The sequence below is a fragment of the Hemitrygon akajei genome, chromosome 26 (genome assembly GCF_048418815.1).
Source record: "Hemitrygon akajei chromosome 26, sHemAka1.3, whole genome shotgun sequence".
In the NCBI taxonomy this organism is placed as follows: Eukaryota; Metazoa; Chordata; class Chondrichthyes; order Myliobatiformes; family Dasyatidae; genus Hemitrygon; species Hemitrygon akajei.
In genome coordinates this window covers 35,700,133-35,717,687 of record NC_133149.1, presented here as the reverse complement: position 1 = coordinate 35,717,687, position 17,555 = coordinate 35,700,133, and the positions used below count along the sequence as shown (strand labels likewise).

The 17,555-nt window shown below is 42.5% G+C and overlaps 1 protein-coding gene across 4 annotated transcripts in view; it reads right to left on the bottom strand.

Annotated features, from left to right (window-relative positions):
- The window catches only part of drc12 (dynein regulatory complex subunit 12 homolog), a 29,012-nt gene that overhangs the window by 3,574 nt on the left and 7,883 nt on the right, over positions 1–17,555 (bottom strand). For all 4 annotated transcript variants that reach the window (XM_073029873.1, XM_073029875.1, XM_073029874.1 and 1 more), the window contains exons 3-5: positions 15,070–15,135; positions 8,185–8,304; positions 2,908–3,000 (exon numbers count right to left, since the gene is read on the bottom strand). In XM_073029873.1, coding sequence (XP_072885974.1) covers positions 2,908–3,000; positions 8,185–8,304; positions 15,070–15,135 — 279 coding nt within the window. The remainder of the gene's footprint in view (positions 1–2,907; positions 3,001–8,184; positions 8,305–15,069; positions 15,136–17,555) is intronic.

Here is a 17,555-nt window from a genome sequence, read left to right as displayed (position 1 = left end):
TCATGGTCCTAGGCTATCCCCTGTGCTTTACCACTAATGAAGTACTTAGGAGTGTTGTTGCTGTTGTGATATTGGAAGTATGGCAGCCATCACAATTCTGTATCACCACTGCAATCCAACAGAACCTCACCAAGCCCTACTTGGTATCTACAGGTACCACAGTTAGTTATACTCAGACATCATCTACTTACTCATTAAAATCACTATTTATCATGTTTACAACAATGAATTGATATATACACCAACACTTTTACTGGCTCAGAAATTGGATTGATGAGTATCAGTTTTTTATGCATGGCTGAGACAAAAGTCAATCTAACCTAGTGCAGATTACACCAGTGATCATTTCTGAATAAGACTGTGTGCATGTAAGTTCAGACCGGACACTACTCACATTTATGCACCCAATGTTCTTCAAGAGTGAGACGCACCACCTAATGATGTCACAGTCCATTTTCTCCCTTTGTGTTTTAAATTCATTTTTCGGAATCTAGGCATCACCGGCATTAATTGGCGATCCCTAACTATCCTTGAAAAAGGCAGCTTGCTAGGCTACTTCAGAGACTATTTATGAGACAGCCATATGGGATGGAGTTACATAAAAGCCAGATTGAGTCAGGACAACTGATTTTCTCCCCTTAAGGAAATCAGGTTTTTTTTAACAACAATCCAGTAGTTTTTGTGGTTAATATTTCTAAGTCCAGTTCCAATTTTTTACCAAGGGTTTCTCTGAATTCCAAACTATTAACTGAATTTAAATTCCAGTTGTTGTGGTGGGATTTGAACTCAGACCTCTGGATTGTTATTTAAGGTCTTTGAATTACTGGTTGTATGATTTAATTGTTGCATCACCCTTGCTGATATTAACTGGAGCTGACAGATGCAACTTAATCCTTTGTGGTTAGGTACAGAACAAACAAATGGACGTTGCTCTTCTTTGCTGCTATTTTAAAGGACACTGCTGACAGAGGGAGGCCAGCTGGTGACAATTTAGACTCATCACATGCTACTTAAACACTTCCAAAGTCCCACAAACAGCAAGTGTTTTCTCCAGCATAATGCTGAGGTTTTCAGTCCATGGATGCTCCTGTAGTGATAGCTGACTATACATGATCAGCAAAATTTATCATGAGGCCATTAGTGTCACTGTGGAAACCCAAGCGGAATGAGTGCCTCAGCAACTAAATGTAGTGGACAAAACATCTTGATGATAATGTAGCAGCTCAAATGACAGTGATAAGGTCTATTGTTGAAGAAAAATTGAAAGGAATGTAGTGGTTACAATGAAGTTTTGAGTAGGCATATCTGGCAGATTGTTTGGTGGCCTGCGGTTCATTTTAGAGACAGAATGATCTCCACTATTGAAATCAAGCAATAGATTCATGAGAGTCCCCTTCTTGTACAGCTGACCTCCTTCCCATTCTTCACTGTTGTTGTTTAAATGAGAACAAGGAGGGAACATTGAGGAACCTTTTTACTAACAACCCTTGGGAGATGGGACTTCTGAGTGAGATAATGGAAAGAATAGAATGAATAGAATGTAATTCGAGGACAGTATGTGTGCACGTGTGCTTGCTTGCATATTTTTGGCAGTATCAACATTGAAATTGTCAAAATCTAGCAGACAATGGACCAAGTGCTGGTAAATGGGATTAGTATCAAAGGTGCTTAATGGTCAATGTAGAAGTGGCGGCTTAAGAGTAATGTTTTATGTTGAGTGATTCTATAATTCTGCTGTAGCATTGTTCCATAGTACAAGGATTCTCACCCTCTCCAAACATTGCCACTTCCTGCCAGTTTCTTCTGAAGAGGCCCTGCACACAACCCAAAATCCCTGACCACCATTCGTACCCCAAGAACAAAAGGCATTCTTCCTGGTTACTTAGGACTTCAGTGTCGTGTGAGGCAAATCTTGGTGCTCACTCCTCTCTGGTGTGCATTGTTGTTCTCCAGCTGCCATAGAAATTAAGCTTTTAAGGGCCGACACCAAGGGTTGAGGCTTTACGAGGCATTGGTCAGACTGTACTTGGAGTTTTGTAAGTAGTTTTGGGCCCTTTATCTTAGAAGAATAGTGCAGGCATAAGAGAGGGTCCAGAGGAGGTTCACAAGAATGATCCCAGAAATGAAAGGTTTAATGTATAAGGAGCTTTTGATGGCTCTGGCCCTGTACTCACTGAAGTTTAGAAGAATGAGTGGGGATATCATTGAAACCTATCTGATATCGAAAGGCCTTGATAAAATGAATGTAGAGAGGATGTTTTCTATAGTTGGGGAGTCTAGGATGGAGGGCACAGCATCAGAATGGAGGGACGTCCATTTAGAATGGAGATGAGGAGGAATTTCTTTAACCAGAGGGTGGTGAATCTGTGGAATTCATTGCCACAGCTGGCTGTGGAGGCTAGGTCATTGGGTATATTTAAAGCAGAGGTTGATAGGTTCTTGATTGGTAAGGGTGTCAAATGTTTACGAGGAGAAGGCAAGAGAATGGGGTTGAGAGGGATAATAAATCAACCATGATGGAATGGTGGAGAAAACTTGACGGGCTGAATGGCCTAATACTGCTCCTATGTCTTATGGTCATAAGGACACCCTTCTGTACTAGTGGTCAGAGGCTCTAAATGAGTGTGATCCTGTTGGGAATCTCAAAGGTTCTGTGTGAACACAATTCTGGGTGTAAATCAGCCTAATCCTGTTTCAAATGCCATTTTTATCAATTGTAACATGTTTATCAGGGGACTAGTGATATTTGTATTAAATTCAATGATTATTTAATGCACCAAAAATTTCTTGGCTACTATATATCCACATACAAATGTGCCACAGTTACACAGCATTCACTCATTCTCTCACTGTCCCATTGTTTTACTGTCTGTGTAATTCTCCTTTTTGATTCCACCTAGAACTCACTGAGCTGCTGCTGCAGATGACCGACCTCAATCTCCAGCTGATGGAGTCGAAGATCCAGTTCTGACCGCATTGTCTTGTACTGACGGGTCATATCTGGAAGTTGGAGAGAATAGCAGTGATTAAACAGGAAGCCTTTACTCAATAGCTACATAATTTCTCAGAAGGTCAATTCACCCCCATCAGTTCTCCACCACACACTCCAGGAGCTGTGCAGCAGTCACTGAAACTCTAAACCTGTTGAAATCAAGTGGCATGCAGGAATACTGGAGGAGGAATGAGGAGAGATGTTGGGAGGGGGGATGGAGGTGGGTTGCTGAATACTGGGCAGGAGGGGGGCTATCTCTTTCACCTCCAGTTGAACTTTGAGTTCTCCGTTTTGCAGAGACTGTATACTCCTGGTTTAAATCTACAACTTGCAGAATGATCAACCAAAATCTAAACCCATCAAGCAGCTAAAACAGAAATAGAATCAGGAGTATGCTATTCTTCCCCTTGTGCTTGTTCTGTCATTCAATATGATCATTGTTAAACTGATACATCACTTCCACTTTCCTGCACTAATCTCATATCTCTTAATAGCTAAAAAACTGAGGTGTCTTGGTGAGGAATTCCAAAGGTTTGCCATCCTCTGGATGATGAAATTTCTTCCCCTTGGTCTTCAATGGGCGGCCCTTATTCTGAGACTGTGATGTATTGTTCTAGATACTCCATCTGTGAAAAATTGCTACCTCTTACGTCGGCTTATGGAGCCTCTCCTCTTATAGGCTTATGTAGATAAGCCTACAAGAGGAGAGGCTGTACTTGATCTGGTATTGGGAAATGAACCTGGTCAGGTGTCAGATCTCTCAGTGGGAGAGCATTTTGGAGATAGTGATCACAACTCTAGTTCATTTACCATAGCATTGGAGAGGGACAGGAACAGACAAGTTAAGAAAGCGTTTAACTGGAGTAAGGGGAAATATGAGGCAATCAGGCAGGAACTTGGAAGCATAAATTGGAAACAGATGTTCTCAGGGAAATGTACGAAAGTAATGTGGCAAGTGTTCAGGGGATATTTGCGTGGAGTTTTGCATAGGTACGTTCCAATGAGACAGAAAAAGGATGGTAGGGTACAGGAACCGTGGTGTACAAAGGCTGTTGTAAGTCTAGTCAAGAAGAGAAGAAAAGCTTACGAAAGGTTCAAAAAGCTAGGTAATGATAGAGAGCTAGAAGATTATAAGGCTAGCAGGAAGGAGCTCAAGAAAGAAATTAGGATAGCCAGAGGGGGCCATGAGAAGGCTTTGGCGGACAGGATTTAGGAAAACCACAAGGCATTCTACAAGTATGTGAAGAGCAAGAGGATGAGGCCTAACAGAATAGGACCAATCAAGTGTGACAGTGGAAAAGTGTGTATGGAACTGGAGGAGATAGCAGAGATACTTAATTAATACTTTGCTTCAGTATTCACTACAGAAAAGGATCTTGGTGATTGTAGTGCTGACTTGCAGCGGACTGAAAAGCTTGAGCATGTAGATATTAAGAAAGAAGATGTGCTGGAGCTTTTGGAAAGCATCAAGTTGGATAAGTCGTCAAGACCGGATGAGATGTACCCCAGGCTACTGTGGTAGGCGAGGGAGGAGATTGCTGAGCCTCTGGCGATGATCTTTGCAACATCAATTGGGATGGGAGAGGTTCTGGAGGATTGGAATGTTGCGGATGTTGTTCCATTATTCAAGAAAGGAAGTAGAGATAGCCCAGGAAATTATAGACCAGTGAGTCTTACTTCAGTGGTTGGTAAGCTGATGGAGAAGATCCTGAGAGGCAGGATTTATGAACATTTGGAGGGGCATAATATGATTAGGAATAGTCAGCATGGCTTTGTCAAAGGCAGGTCATGCCTTACGAGCCTGATTGAATTTTTGAAGGATGTGACTAAACGCATTGATGATGGTAGAGCAGTAGATGTAGTGTATATGGATTTCAGCAAGGCATTTGACAAGGTACCCCATGCAAGGCTTATTGAGAAAGTAAGGAGGCATGGGATCCAAGGGAAAATTGCTTTGTGGATCCAGAACTGGCTTGCCCATAGAAGTCAAAGAGTGGTTGTAGACGGGTCATATTCTGCATGGAGGTCGGTCACCAGTGGTGTGCCTCAGGGATCTGTTCTGGGACCTACTCTTGGTGATTTTTATAAATGACCTGGTTGAAGAAGTGGAGGGATCAGTTCATAAATTTGCTGATGACACAAAGGTTGGAGGTGTTGTGGACAGTGTGGTGGGCTGTCAGAGGTTACAGTGGGACATTGATAGGATGCAAAAAATGGGCTGAGAAGTGGCAGATGGAGTTCAACCCAGATAAGTGTGAGGTGGTTCATTTTGGTAGGTCAAATATGATGACAGAGTATAGTATTAATGGTAAGATTCTTGACAGTGTGGAGGATCAGAGGAATCTTTGGGTCTGAGTCCATAGGACACTCAAAGCTGCTGTGCAGGTTGACTCTGTGGTTAAGAAAGCATACGATGCATTGGTCTTCATCAATCATGGGATTGAGTTTAAGAGCCAAGAGGTAATGTTGCGGCTATATAGGACCCTGGTCAGACCCCATTTGGAGTACTGTGCTTAGTTCTGGTCGCCTCAGTACAGGAAGGATGTGGAAGCCATAGAAAGGGTGCAGAGGAGATTTACAAGGATGTTGCCTGGATTGGGGAGCATGCCTTATGAGAATAGGTTGAGTGAACTCGGCCTTTTTTTCTTGCAGCAATGGAGGATGAGAGGTGGCCTGATAGAGGTGTATAAGATGATGAGAGGCATTGATCATGTGGATAGTCAGAGGCTTTTTCCCAGGGCTGAAATGGCTAGCATGAGAGGGCACGGTTTTAAGGTGCTTAGAAGTAGGTACAGAGGAGATATCAGGGGTAAGTTTTTTTGTGCAGAGAGTGGTGAATGTGTGGAATGGGCTGCTGGCGACGGTGGTGAAGGCGGGTCTTTTAAGGTCTTAATAGAGTCTTTTAAGAGAGCCATCATTCCTCTTGTATACAACGCATCTTGCAGTAAATGCCAACATATTGCTTGCTTTCCCAATTACCTGCTGTACCTGCCTATTAGCTTCCAGTGATTTGTGTACAAGGACTTCTGGTCCCTTGTGTATGTTTCAGTTCCTTATTGTTTAAAAGATACTCCACCTCTCCATTTCTGCCAAAGTAGGTGACCTCATATTAGTTCACATTGTATTCCATCTGACATGTACATATCTATTCATTTAGTCTGCCTATATCATGCTGAAATTTTTCCACATCCTCTTCACAGTGTTCCATGACACCTGATGGTATCAAACTAGAAACTGATAGGTGAGCAAGTCTGGGGGAACACATGGTCAAAGAGTCAGAGAGCCAAAGAGATCACAGAGGAGAAGAAGTGAAAAAGGGTTTCACTGAACTCAGACCCTGTTCTCACCCATCCTCCTGTCCAGCAAATATGGACATATCTCCTCATCCAATTCATTGACACATGTTGTGAACAACAGGAACCTCTGTATCAATCCATGCATATCCTCATAGGTTAAAGACAACCAACTCCAAAAAAAAATGTTCAATTTATTCTGATTCTAAGTTTTTCCTGTCCGTTACTCAATCTTCAATCCACACCATTATATCTCATCTGCAATCACTGGTGCTCTGACCTTTTTTTTAATCTTATGTGATCTTATTGAAGGCCTAAAAGTCCAAATACTACACATGAACTCGTTTGTTACAACCTAAAATAACGCTAACAGAGTTGTTTAACATGACTTTCCTTTCATGAATCCATGTTGCTTCTACTCAGACCCATTAATACTTATAAACTGTCCTGTTACCACTTCTTTAATAATAAAATCCAGCATTTTCCTCACTACTGATGTCAAACTAACTGGTTCATAGTAATTCAAACAAAGCACTAGAGGAACTCAGCAGGTCAGGCAGCATCCATGGAAATGAATAAACAGTGAATGTTTCAGGCCGAGACCCTTCTTCAGGAGCAGAAAGGAAGGGGGAAGAAGCTAGAGTAAGAAGGTGGGGAAGAGGAAGGAGTACAAGCTGGACGGTGATAGATGAGCGAATCTGGGTAAGCACATGGTCAAAGAGTCAGAGAGCAGAAGAGATCACAGAAAGGAAGCAGTGAGAGAGGGTCTCATGAACTCAAACCTTGTTTTCACCCATCCTCCTCCTTAGTTTTCTCTTTCTCTCCTTTCTGTATAGTTATTTCTGGAGTCCTACAATATAGCTCTCCCAGAGGACTATAAACTACTCATACCAATGACCTATTTTCTTTGTAATTTCTCAGTACTGCCAAACTGATTTTACATCTTGATTTTCCAAGCCAAGGTCATTTTATCTCAATTGTGTTAATCCTTTCTCAGAGATATTTTACCTTTTTTCCCTAATCTAAACCATTCTTCCACATTGTCATGCTCCATGGAATTCAGTATCCAGCCTTACTCCCTTTGCAATCACATCACTGTGATGGCTATCAGGTCATACCAGTTTAGGTCTATTTGTTCCATTATACTGATTTAGAGTCAAAGTAATTTTCACATAGAAAGCCTACCAAGTCCATGATAGCTCTTGCCAAGCAAAACAGTCAGTTCCATTCTCCACATTTGCCCACTGCTCTGCAAATACTTTAGGCACCTAATCAATTTCCTTTTGTAATCACTGATCATCTTCATTTCCATCATCCTCATAGGCAGCAATTTCCAGATTACTTTCTTGCATGAGAGAAGTTCTTCCTCATATCTTCCATGAATCTCCTACGGAAGCACTTAAATCTGTACCCCTTGATGTGTAATGGGGACAGCTATCTTCAACAACCTTATTTTAACCTGTCAAAATCTTGTACACCTCAAAAAAAATTTTTTGTTTCCTAAAGGAGAGTAGTGAATTCCATTTGCTTGCTGACTGTATAAAATTAATTATAATTAAATAATCATCTGAATTTCTTGTGCTTGAACTATCTCTCAAGTCTATCTCATCCAAGTAGCTATTTTCCCTTTGCATAGTTGGATTGCTAGTCAGTCTTTGTGGCTGATTCCGATTCTGGATGACAGAAGGGGGTAGAGATGAAGGAACCTCCTCTCTGTTTCAGGTTTCTGAGGCTGTGTTGCCTTTTACACTGGCCAGCACAAATCTGCTAATTCGGTGCAGACTTGAGTCACATTCTGGCAATGCTCATGTTTCTCTTCAGATTCAATTCAATACCACATCAGAGACACATTCCCCAACTCTAAGCATGAATTCTATCTCGCATACATTGTTTCTTTACCTGAATGAATCGATTTCTTAATGGCCTGCTCTTCTTTCAAGTCATTCTTGAGAACCTGCAGCTTCGCCTTCCATTCCTCCTTGACCAGCAAGGCCTGTCTTGCAATGTCCCTCCGCAGAACTGCGGTTTAGAAGATAAGAAATCATTGTCGTCATAAGACACATCAAAACTGTGGCGGTCAGATACTTCCCTCCCAACCTGTGCAAATTGGCTGTAGTATGTACCATCTACAAAATCCACTGTAGTTACTTCTCCTTCCCCAAATCCTTGACCTCTACTTCCTAGAAATGGTATGCATCTGGGAGCACCTGCAGGTTCCCCTGGCTCGGAAACATATTTTGACAGACATACTTTATTGATCCCGACTGGGGATCGATTTATTTTATAAATCGATAAATCTAGGTCTACATACTGGAACTCCCTTCCCAATGGCAGTGTGGAAACAGTTTCAGCAGAAGATCTGCAACAGATTCCGAAGGAGGCTCATTTAGGGATGGGCAATAAATGCTGGCCTTTCCAGCAATGCTGACATCTCAAAACTGAATAAGAAAATTAGCCATTTGGCTTCATGATTTACATTCTGCCTTTTAATAAGATTGTGGCCTATCTATTACCTCAACTGCACTTTTCTTTACTAACTCCATGTTATTTGATTCATTAACATACAACAGTTTATCAATCACTTAAATGTATGCAGTGACTGAGCTTCCATAGTGATTTTCAAAGGTTCACTACGCTTTGGCTGAAGGAATCTCTTCCCATCTTAACACTATGGCCAACTTTATTCTGAGGCTGTGAACCCTTGTTCTAGGCATTCCAGCCAAAGGAAACATTTCCCTGCATCTGTCCTGTCAAGCCCCATAGGAAATGTTTATGTTTGAGTGAGATTCCATGTTATTCTAATAAACTCTAAACTGTATAGACTCATTCAGCTTAACCTTCCCCCCAAAAGATAAACACTCTCCCCTGTAATCAATCTGATGAATCTTCATTACCCTCCTTCTACCTCACGTACATCCTTCCTTAGGTAGGGAGATCATACCTGTTACGCAATATTCCAGGTGTACTCAAATCATTGTCCTTTTTAATTTCAATAAGACATTGTTACTCTTGTACGCAATGAAGACCAATGTACCATTTGATTTCATAGAGTCATAGAACACTATAGCATAGAAACAGGCCCTTCAGCCCATCTGATCTGTGCTGAGCTATAAATCTGTCTAGTCCCATTGATCTGCAACTAGACCATACCCCTCCCATCCACATACTTATCCAATTTTCTCTTAAATGTTGAAATGAATCCTGAATCCACACTTCTGCTGGCAGCTCGTTCCACACTCTCATTACCCTCTGAGTGAAGACATCCCCCCTCATGTTTCCCTTAAATATTTCACTTTTCACCCTTAACCCATGAAATCTAGTTCTAATCTCACTCAACCTCAGTGGAAAAAGCTTGCTTGCATTTACTCTATCTTTACACCTCATAATTTTGTATGCCCCCCCCCCCCCATTCTCCTATGCTCTAGGGAATATTCAACCTTTCCCTATCACTCAGGTCTTCAAGTCCTGGCAACATTCTTGAAAATGTTCTCTGTACTCTTTCAATTTTATTGATATCTTTCCTGTAGGTGGGTGACTAGACAGCACACACAACTCCAAATTAGGCCTCACCTACATGCTATATAACTTCAACATAACATCTCGACTCCTGTGCTCAATACATTGATTTATGAAGGCCTATATGCCAAAAGCTCTCTTTATGACCGTATCTACTGTGAACCCACTTTCAAAGAATTATGGATCTGTATTCCCAGATTTCTCTGTTCTACTGTACTCCTCGGTGCCCTACCGCTCACTGTCTAAGCCCTGTCCTGGTTGGTCCACATCAAAGTGCAACACCTCAGATTTGTCTGCATTAAATTCCATCTGCCATTTTTAAGCCCATTTTTCCAGTTGGTCCAGATCCCACTGCAAGCTTTGATAGCCTTCCTTGCTGTCCACATGCACCAGCCCCCAACCTTGGTGTCATCTACAAATTTGCTGATTCAGTTTACTACATTATCATCCAGTTATTTGATATAGGTGACAAACACCAATGGATCCAGCACCAATCCCTGCGGCACTCCACTAGTCATAGGCCTCCAGTCAGAGAGGCAACCATCTACTATCACTCTATGACTTCTTCCACAAAGCCAATGTCAAATCCAATTTACTGCTTGAATGCCAAGCGACTGAATATTCTTGGCAAACCTCCCATGCGGGACCTTGTCAAAGGCCTTGCTAAAGTTGATGTACACAACATCCACTGCCCTGTCTTCATCAACTTTCATGGTAACTGCTTTAAAAAACTCTATAAGTTTGGTTAGACACGACTTACCTTGCACAAAGCCATGTTGACTATCCCTAATCAGTCCCTGTCTATCCAAATACTTATATATCTAAGTCCCATAGAATATCTTCCAATAACTTCCCCACGACTGATGTCAGGCTCACAGGCCTTTTATTTGCCGGCTTATTTTTAGAGCCTCTCTTAAACAACAGAACAACATTAGCTATCCTTGCTAGGGCCCCTGCAATTTCTCTACTAGCCTCCTACAGGGTCTGAGGGAACACCTTGTTAGGCCCTGGAGATTTATCCACCCTAATTTGCCTCAAGACAGCAAGCACCTTCTCCTCTGTAATCTGTGTAGGATCCATGACCTCACTGCTTTTTTGCCTCACTCCCATAGACTCCGTGTCCATTGCCTGAGTAAATACAGAAGCAAGAAATCCACTTAAGCACTCTCCCCATCTCTTTTGGCTCCACGCATAGATTACCATTCTGATCTTCCAGAGGACCAATTTTGTCCCTTGCAAACCTTTTGCTCTCAACATACCTGTAGAATCCCTTGAGATTCTCCTTCACTTTATCTGCTAGAGAAACCTCAAGCCCTCTTTTTGTTGTTCTGAAGTGTTCTCTTGCATTCTTTACACTCAAGTACCTCATTTGTTCCTACCTGCCTATACCTGCTTCTTCTTCTTACCAAGGCCTCAACATCTCTCAAAAACCAAGGTTCCCTAAACCTGTTACCCTTGACTTTTATCCTGATAGGAACATACAAACTCTGTATTCTCAAAATTTCACTTTTGAAGGCCTCCTACTTGCCAAGCACACCTTTGCCAGAAAACAACCAATCCTAATCTACACTTGCTGGGTCCTTTCTGATACCAACAAAATTGGCCTTACTCCATTTTAGAATCTCAACCCAAACACCAGACCTGTTCTTTTCCATAATTAACTTGAAACTAACTGTATGGTTTCCTTAAAGGAAAATCTTGCTTGATGAACCTGTTGGAATTCTTTGAGGAGATTACACGTAGGATAGATAAAGGGGATGCAGTGGATATTGTATATTGGACTTTCAGAAGGCCTTTGATGAGATGCCACACATGAGGCTGCTTACCAAGTTAAGAGCCCATGGAATTACAGAAAAGTTACTAATATGGTTAGAGCATTGGCTGATTGGTAGGAGTTAGCGAGTGGGAATAAAAGGATCCTTTTCTGGTTGGCTGCCAGTGAGTAGTGGTGTTTCACAGGGTTGGAACCACTTTTTATGCTGTATATCAATGATTTAGATGATGGAATAGATGGCTTTGTTGCCAAGTTTTCAGATGATACAAAGATTGTTGGAGGGACAGGTAATGTTGAGGAAACAGGTAGCCTGCAGAAGGACTTAGACAGATTAGGAGAATGGGCAAGGAAGTGGCAAATGAAATACAATGTTGGAAAATGCATGGTCATGCACTTTGGTAGTAGAAATAAATGTGTAGACTATTTTCTAAATGGGGAGAAAATCTGAAAATCTGAGTTGCAAAGGAACTTGGGAGACTTTGTGCAGAACAACCTAAAGGTTAACTTGCAGTAGAGTCAGTAGTGAGAAAGGCTAATTCATTTCAAGAGGTCTAGAATACAAGAGCAGGGATGCGATGCTGAGGCTTTATGAGGCACTGGTGAGGCCTCACCTTGAGTATTGTGAACAGTTTTGGGCTCCTCATCTAAGAAAAGATGTGCTGGCATTGGAGAGGGTTCAGAGGAGGTTCACAAGGATGATTCCAGGAATGAGAGGGTTGTCATATGAGGAACGTTTGGTGGCTCTGGGTCTGTACTCACTGGAATTTAGAAGAATAAAAGGGGATCTCATTGAAACCTTTTGAATGTTGAAAGGCCTAGACAGAGTATATATGGAAAGGATGTTTCCCATGATAGGTGAGTCTAGGACAAGAGGGCACAGCCTCAGGATAGAGGGACGTCTATTTAAAACAAATGCAGAGAAATTTCTTTAGCCAGAGGGTGTGAATTTGTGGAATTTGTTACCACAGGCAGCTGTGGAGGCTAGGATGTTGGGTGTATTTAAAACGGGGGTTGATAGGTTCTTGATTAGTCAGGGTGTGAAAGGTTATGGGGACAAGGCACGAGATTGGGGTTAAGGAGGGGAAAAAAGGATCAGCCAAGATTGAATAGTAGAACAGACTCGACGGGCCACATGGCCTAATTCTGCTCCTATGTCTTATGGTCTATGGTACTAGATGCAAAGTGCTTCCCTACACAAACTTATGTCACCTACCCTGTCTCATTCTCCAATAGGAGATCTAGTATCACACTCCCTCTAGTTGGGACCTCTATGTACTGATGAAAGAAACTTTCCTGAACACATTTGACAAACTCTATCCCATCTAGCCCTTTTACAGCATGGGAGTCCCAGTCAATATGTGGAAAGTTAAAATCACCTACTATAACAACCTTATGTTTCTTGCAATAGTCTGCGATCTCTCTACAAATTTGCTCCTCTAAATCACGTTGACTAATAGGGGGTCTACAGTATAATCCGATTGATGTTGTCATCCCTTTCTTATTCCTCAGTTCCACCCATATAGCCTCCTCACTAGTCAAGCTCTCTGGTCCGTCCTGTCTGAGCACTGCCGTGACATTTTCTCTGACTCGTAACACCACCCCTCCCCCTTTAATCCCTCCCGCTCTGTCATGTCTAAAACAACAGAACCCTGGAACACTGAACTGGCAGTCCTGCCCCTTTTGCAACCAAGTCTCACTGATGGCTACAATGTCATAATTCCACATGTCGATCCATGCCCTGAGCTCATCTGCCTTTCCTACAATACTCCTTGCGTTGAAATATACACCAGGGCAGGACATTATCCCACCATGCTCAACATGTCAATTCCTGACTTTGTATGTAGGCTAAACAGCATCTTTCCCCAGAACCTCTCCACTAGCTCCTCTAGTGCTCTGGTTTCTATCCCTCTGCAACTCTAGTTTAAACCTCATCCCCTGCAGCATGAGCAAACCTTCCCACTAGGGTATTAGTCCCCCTCAGGTCAGGTGCAAACCGTCCCTTCTGTACAGGCTCCACCTTCCCTGGAAGAGAGCCCAATGATCCAAAAAATCTTATGCCCTCCCTCCTACACCAACTCCTTAGCCACGTGTTAAACTGTACAGTCTTCCTATTTCTGGCCTCACTAGGACATGGCATGGGTAGCAATCCTCAGGTCACAACCCTGGAAATCCTGTCCTTTAACTTACCACCTAACTCTCTGAACTCACTTTGCAGTACCTCAACAGCCATCCTATCCATGTGATTGGTGCCAACATGGATAACAACCTCTAGCTGCTCACCCTCCCACTTAATAATGCTATGGACTGGATCCGAGATGTCCCTGACCCTGGCACACGGGAGGCAACATACCATCCAGGAATCTCATTCTCGTCCCCAGAGCCATCTGTCTGTTCTCCTAACCAATGAATCCCCTATCACCACAGCTTGCCTCTTCTTCTCCCTCCCCCACCTTCTGTTCTGAGCCACAGAGCCAGACTCAGTTGCCAGAGATCTGTCTGCTGTGGTTTTCCTCTGCTAGGTCATTCCCACCCCCACCCCCCAACAGTATCCACCAGTGTTATTGAGGGGAATGGCCACAGGAGCATTCTGCACTGGCTGCCTATCCCCTCCCCTCTCCTGACAGTCACCCAGTTACCCGTGTCCTACCTCCCTGTATGTCCTGTCACTCACTCCCTCAGAGTGCATTCAACATGGTCTGTTAGAAGCTGCAGCTGGATGCACTTCATGTGAAAAGGATCCTATCTGTATGACTCACAGCTTGATACGGCAACTGCTCTGCCTGAGACTGTAAGAAACTACTGGGAATTATGGACATAATTCACTACATTATGGAAACCAGCTTCCCCTCCATGGACTCTGTCTAGACTTCACTGCCTCAGTAAAGCAACCGGCATAATCAAAGACCCCACCCACCCTGTGCATTCTCTCTTCTCCCATTGGGCTAAAGGTACCGCCAGGCTCAAGAACAGTTTCTATCCCACTGTTGTAAGACCACTGAAAGGGCCCCTTGTACGATAAGATAGACTCTTGACTGTATAATTGTCACAGCTTTGCACCTTATTGTCTGCTAGCACTGCACTTTCTCTGTAACTGTGATATATTCTGGATTCTGTTATTGCTTTTGTGATGATCTGTATGGATGGCATTGCAAAACAAAGCTTTCCACTGTACTTTGGCAATAAAAACTAATTTAACAATTCCCTAATTTAATAAAGACTTTAAAGTGTCTCCTTGCATTAATATGAAGAGTAACATCCAATCGACAATTCGGCAGCCCAGCATCACCAAACACACAAACATGTTGGATTATTGGAGTTTTGTATCTGCTTTTAACCGGGACTTTGCAAAACTGACAGGCTGGTGGTAATGTCGAGTATTAGTGGCACCACTGACAGGCACTATGCAATTTCAGCTCCTTATTTCTACTCCATCTCTCCAACAATTAATACATTTAGGATAACTTCATTTTAAATACTGTATTATTCTCTCTTACCTAACTGGTTTTTCAGTGATTCCACTTGATGTACAGTTTGTTTGTATTTCTCTTCAATGTTGTCTCCTTTGACATGAGGAATAGTTGGGGGTTGGGATGGGACAGAGTCCAGGAATTGGAAGAGATTTGCCAAACAAGGAGGCAGCGAGACAAAGAAGAGCATTAATAGATTTACTTGATAAAATTGTCCTTATTTTCAAATTAACTCAGTCTGAGGTATTCTTTTGCCTGTCCCAGGATCAGATTACAGAGCACAGCTATTTCCTGAGGAACAGAATTACAGTGTTTGCAGAACTGAAGCAACCCACACTGGTCAAAGCAGCTGTTTATACAATTGCAAGGCTCCCAACCTAATTACCCTTTCCCCAAAATGTCCCTATACCTTTATCTAACATGTGCTTCAAATCTCCTTTTAAATGTTGCAATGTTTTTTTCTTAAACTGTTCCACATGGCAGCAAGTTCTACTTTTACTGCTTGTATCTTTGCTTTTTTGAGGAGATCCATTAATGAGTGAGGGGTTTTTACATTTATCTTTCTAACATTTAATTGACAAATTACAACTAAAAACTAAATTCAGATTCTCAAGCTACCCATTGACAGAATCTGACTGTAATCCAATGCAAAATTCTGTAAACGGTGGATATCTGAAAAAACCCCTGAAAATATTGGATTAGTGAGGCAAGGCGGCATCTGCGGGCAAAAAAAAAAGTATGACTTGAAAAGTTAATGTACCATTAAACCGTCCATTTTCTGTTTCGACCAACACACACACACGTGTTGGAGGAAATCAGCAAGTGAGGCAGCATCATTGGAGGGATAAACAGGTGATTTTTCAGTCTGAGACCCTTCATCAGGAGTCCTGCAGAATCTCTTGTGTTTATGATTTTCTATTTTTCACTCACATGCCCAGTTCAGTGCTATTACTGCAACTCCAACTTATGTTAAACACCCACTGTTCACTGTATTCCCCCTCCTCCTACCCTGGTTTCACAGACTATAGATTCCATGGGTCTCAGCCAGCTATTGATACTGCATCTAATAGGGCGGAAGGAGGAGTGGTGGGCAGAGGAATGCACTCGTCTCAACCCATGTTGAATTATAGAAAAGAAGGCTCAAATTAATCATTTACCTGCAGCAAAGCAAATAGCTTTACTTCACATCACTGATCAATTCCTGCTGTGTTTAAAAGTATGTGTCAGCCAGGGTTAGTGGTAAATGAATCTCGCACATTGTTTAAGAAATAAAATTGATTTCACTGTTGTTTAAGAAATAAAATTTGGAAACAGCTTCTCCCCCAGGCCATAAGAATACTGAACTCCCTGTCACCACCCAGGACTCAGCACACATGAAACACCAGTAGCAGAGAAACGATCTCCATCCTGGCACTTATCTTTGCAAGCGGAACAAGTGCTACACCTGCCCTTACACTTCCTCCCTCACCACCATTCAGGGCCCCAGACAGTCCTTCCAGGTGAGGCGACACTTCACCTGTGAGTCGGCTGGTGTGGTATACTGCGTCCGGTGCTCCCGGTGTGGCCTTTTATATATTGGTGAGACCCGACGCAGACTGGGAGACCGTTTCGCTGAACACCTACGCTCGGTCCGCCAGAGAAAGCAGGATCTCCCAGTGGCCACACATTTTAATTCCACGTCCCATTCCCATTCTGATATGTCTATCCATGGCCTCCTCTACTGTCAAGATGAAGCCAAACTCAGGTTGGAGGAACAACACCTTATATACCGGCTGGGTAGCCTCCAACCTGATGGCATGAACATTGACTTCTTTAACTTCTGTTAATGCCCCTCCTCCCCTTCTTACCCCATCCCTGATATATTTAGTTTTTTTTCCCCCTCCCTCTTTTTTCTTTCTCTGCCCATCACTCTGCCTGTTCTCCATCTCCCTCTGGTGCTCCCCTCCCCCTTTCTTTCTCCCTAGGCCTCCCGTCCCATGATCCTTTCCCTTCTCCAGCTCTATATCACTTTTGCCAATCACCTTTCCAGCTCTTAGCTTCATCCCACCCCCTCCAGTCTTCTCCTATCATTTTGCATTTCCCCCTCCCCCCACTACTTTCAAATCTCTTACTATCTTTCCTTTCAGTTAGTCCTGACGAAGGGTCTCGGCCTGAAGTGTCGACAGTGCTTCTCCCTATAGATGCTGCCTGGCCTGCTGCGTTCCACCAGCATTTTGTGTGTGTTGCCAGTAGTGTTATACTGTTTACTTTTTAACTTCTGTCACGAATGCATCTTATTTGTTAATTTACTAGTGATAATATTACTTTAGATAGATAGATACTTTATTGATCCCAAAGGAAGTTACAGTGTCACAGTAACATTACAAGTGCACAAATATTAGAGGAAATATTTTTTTTTTAAATGTACAGATTTACAAGTCAAAGATGACAAGATTTACAAAATTTCTAAGTTCACACTGAGAAGATGGTAGTGCAAGAATTACCATTATATCATACAGTAATGGGTGCACATT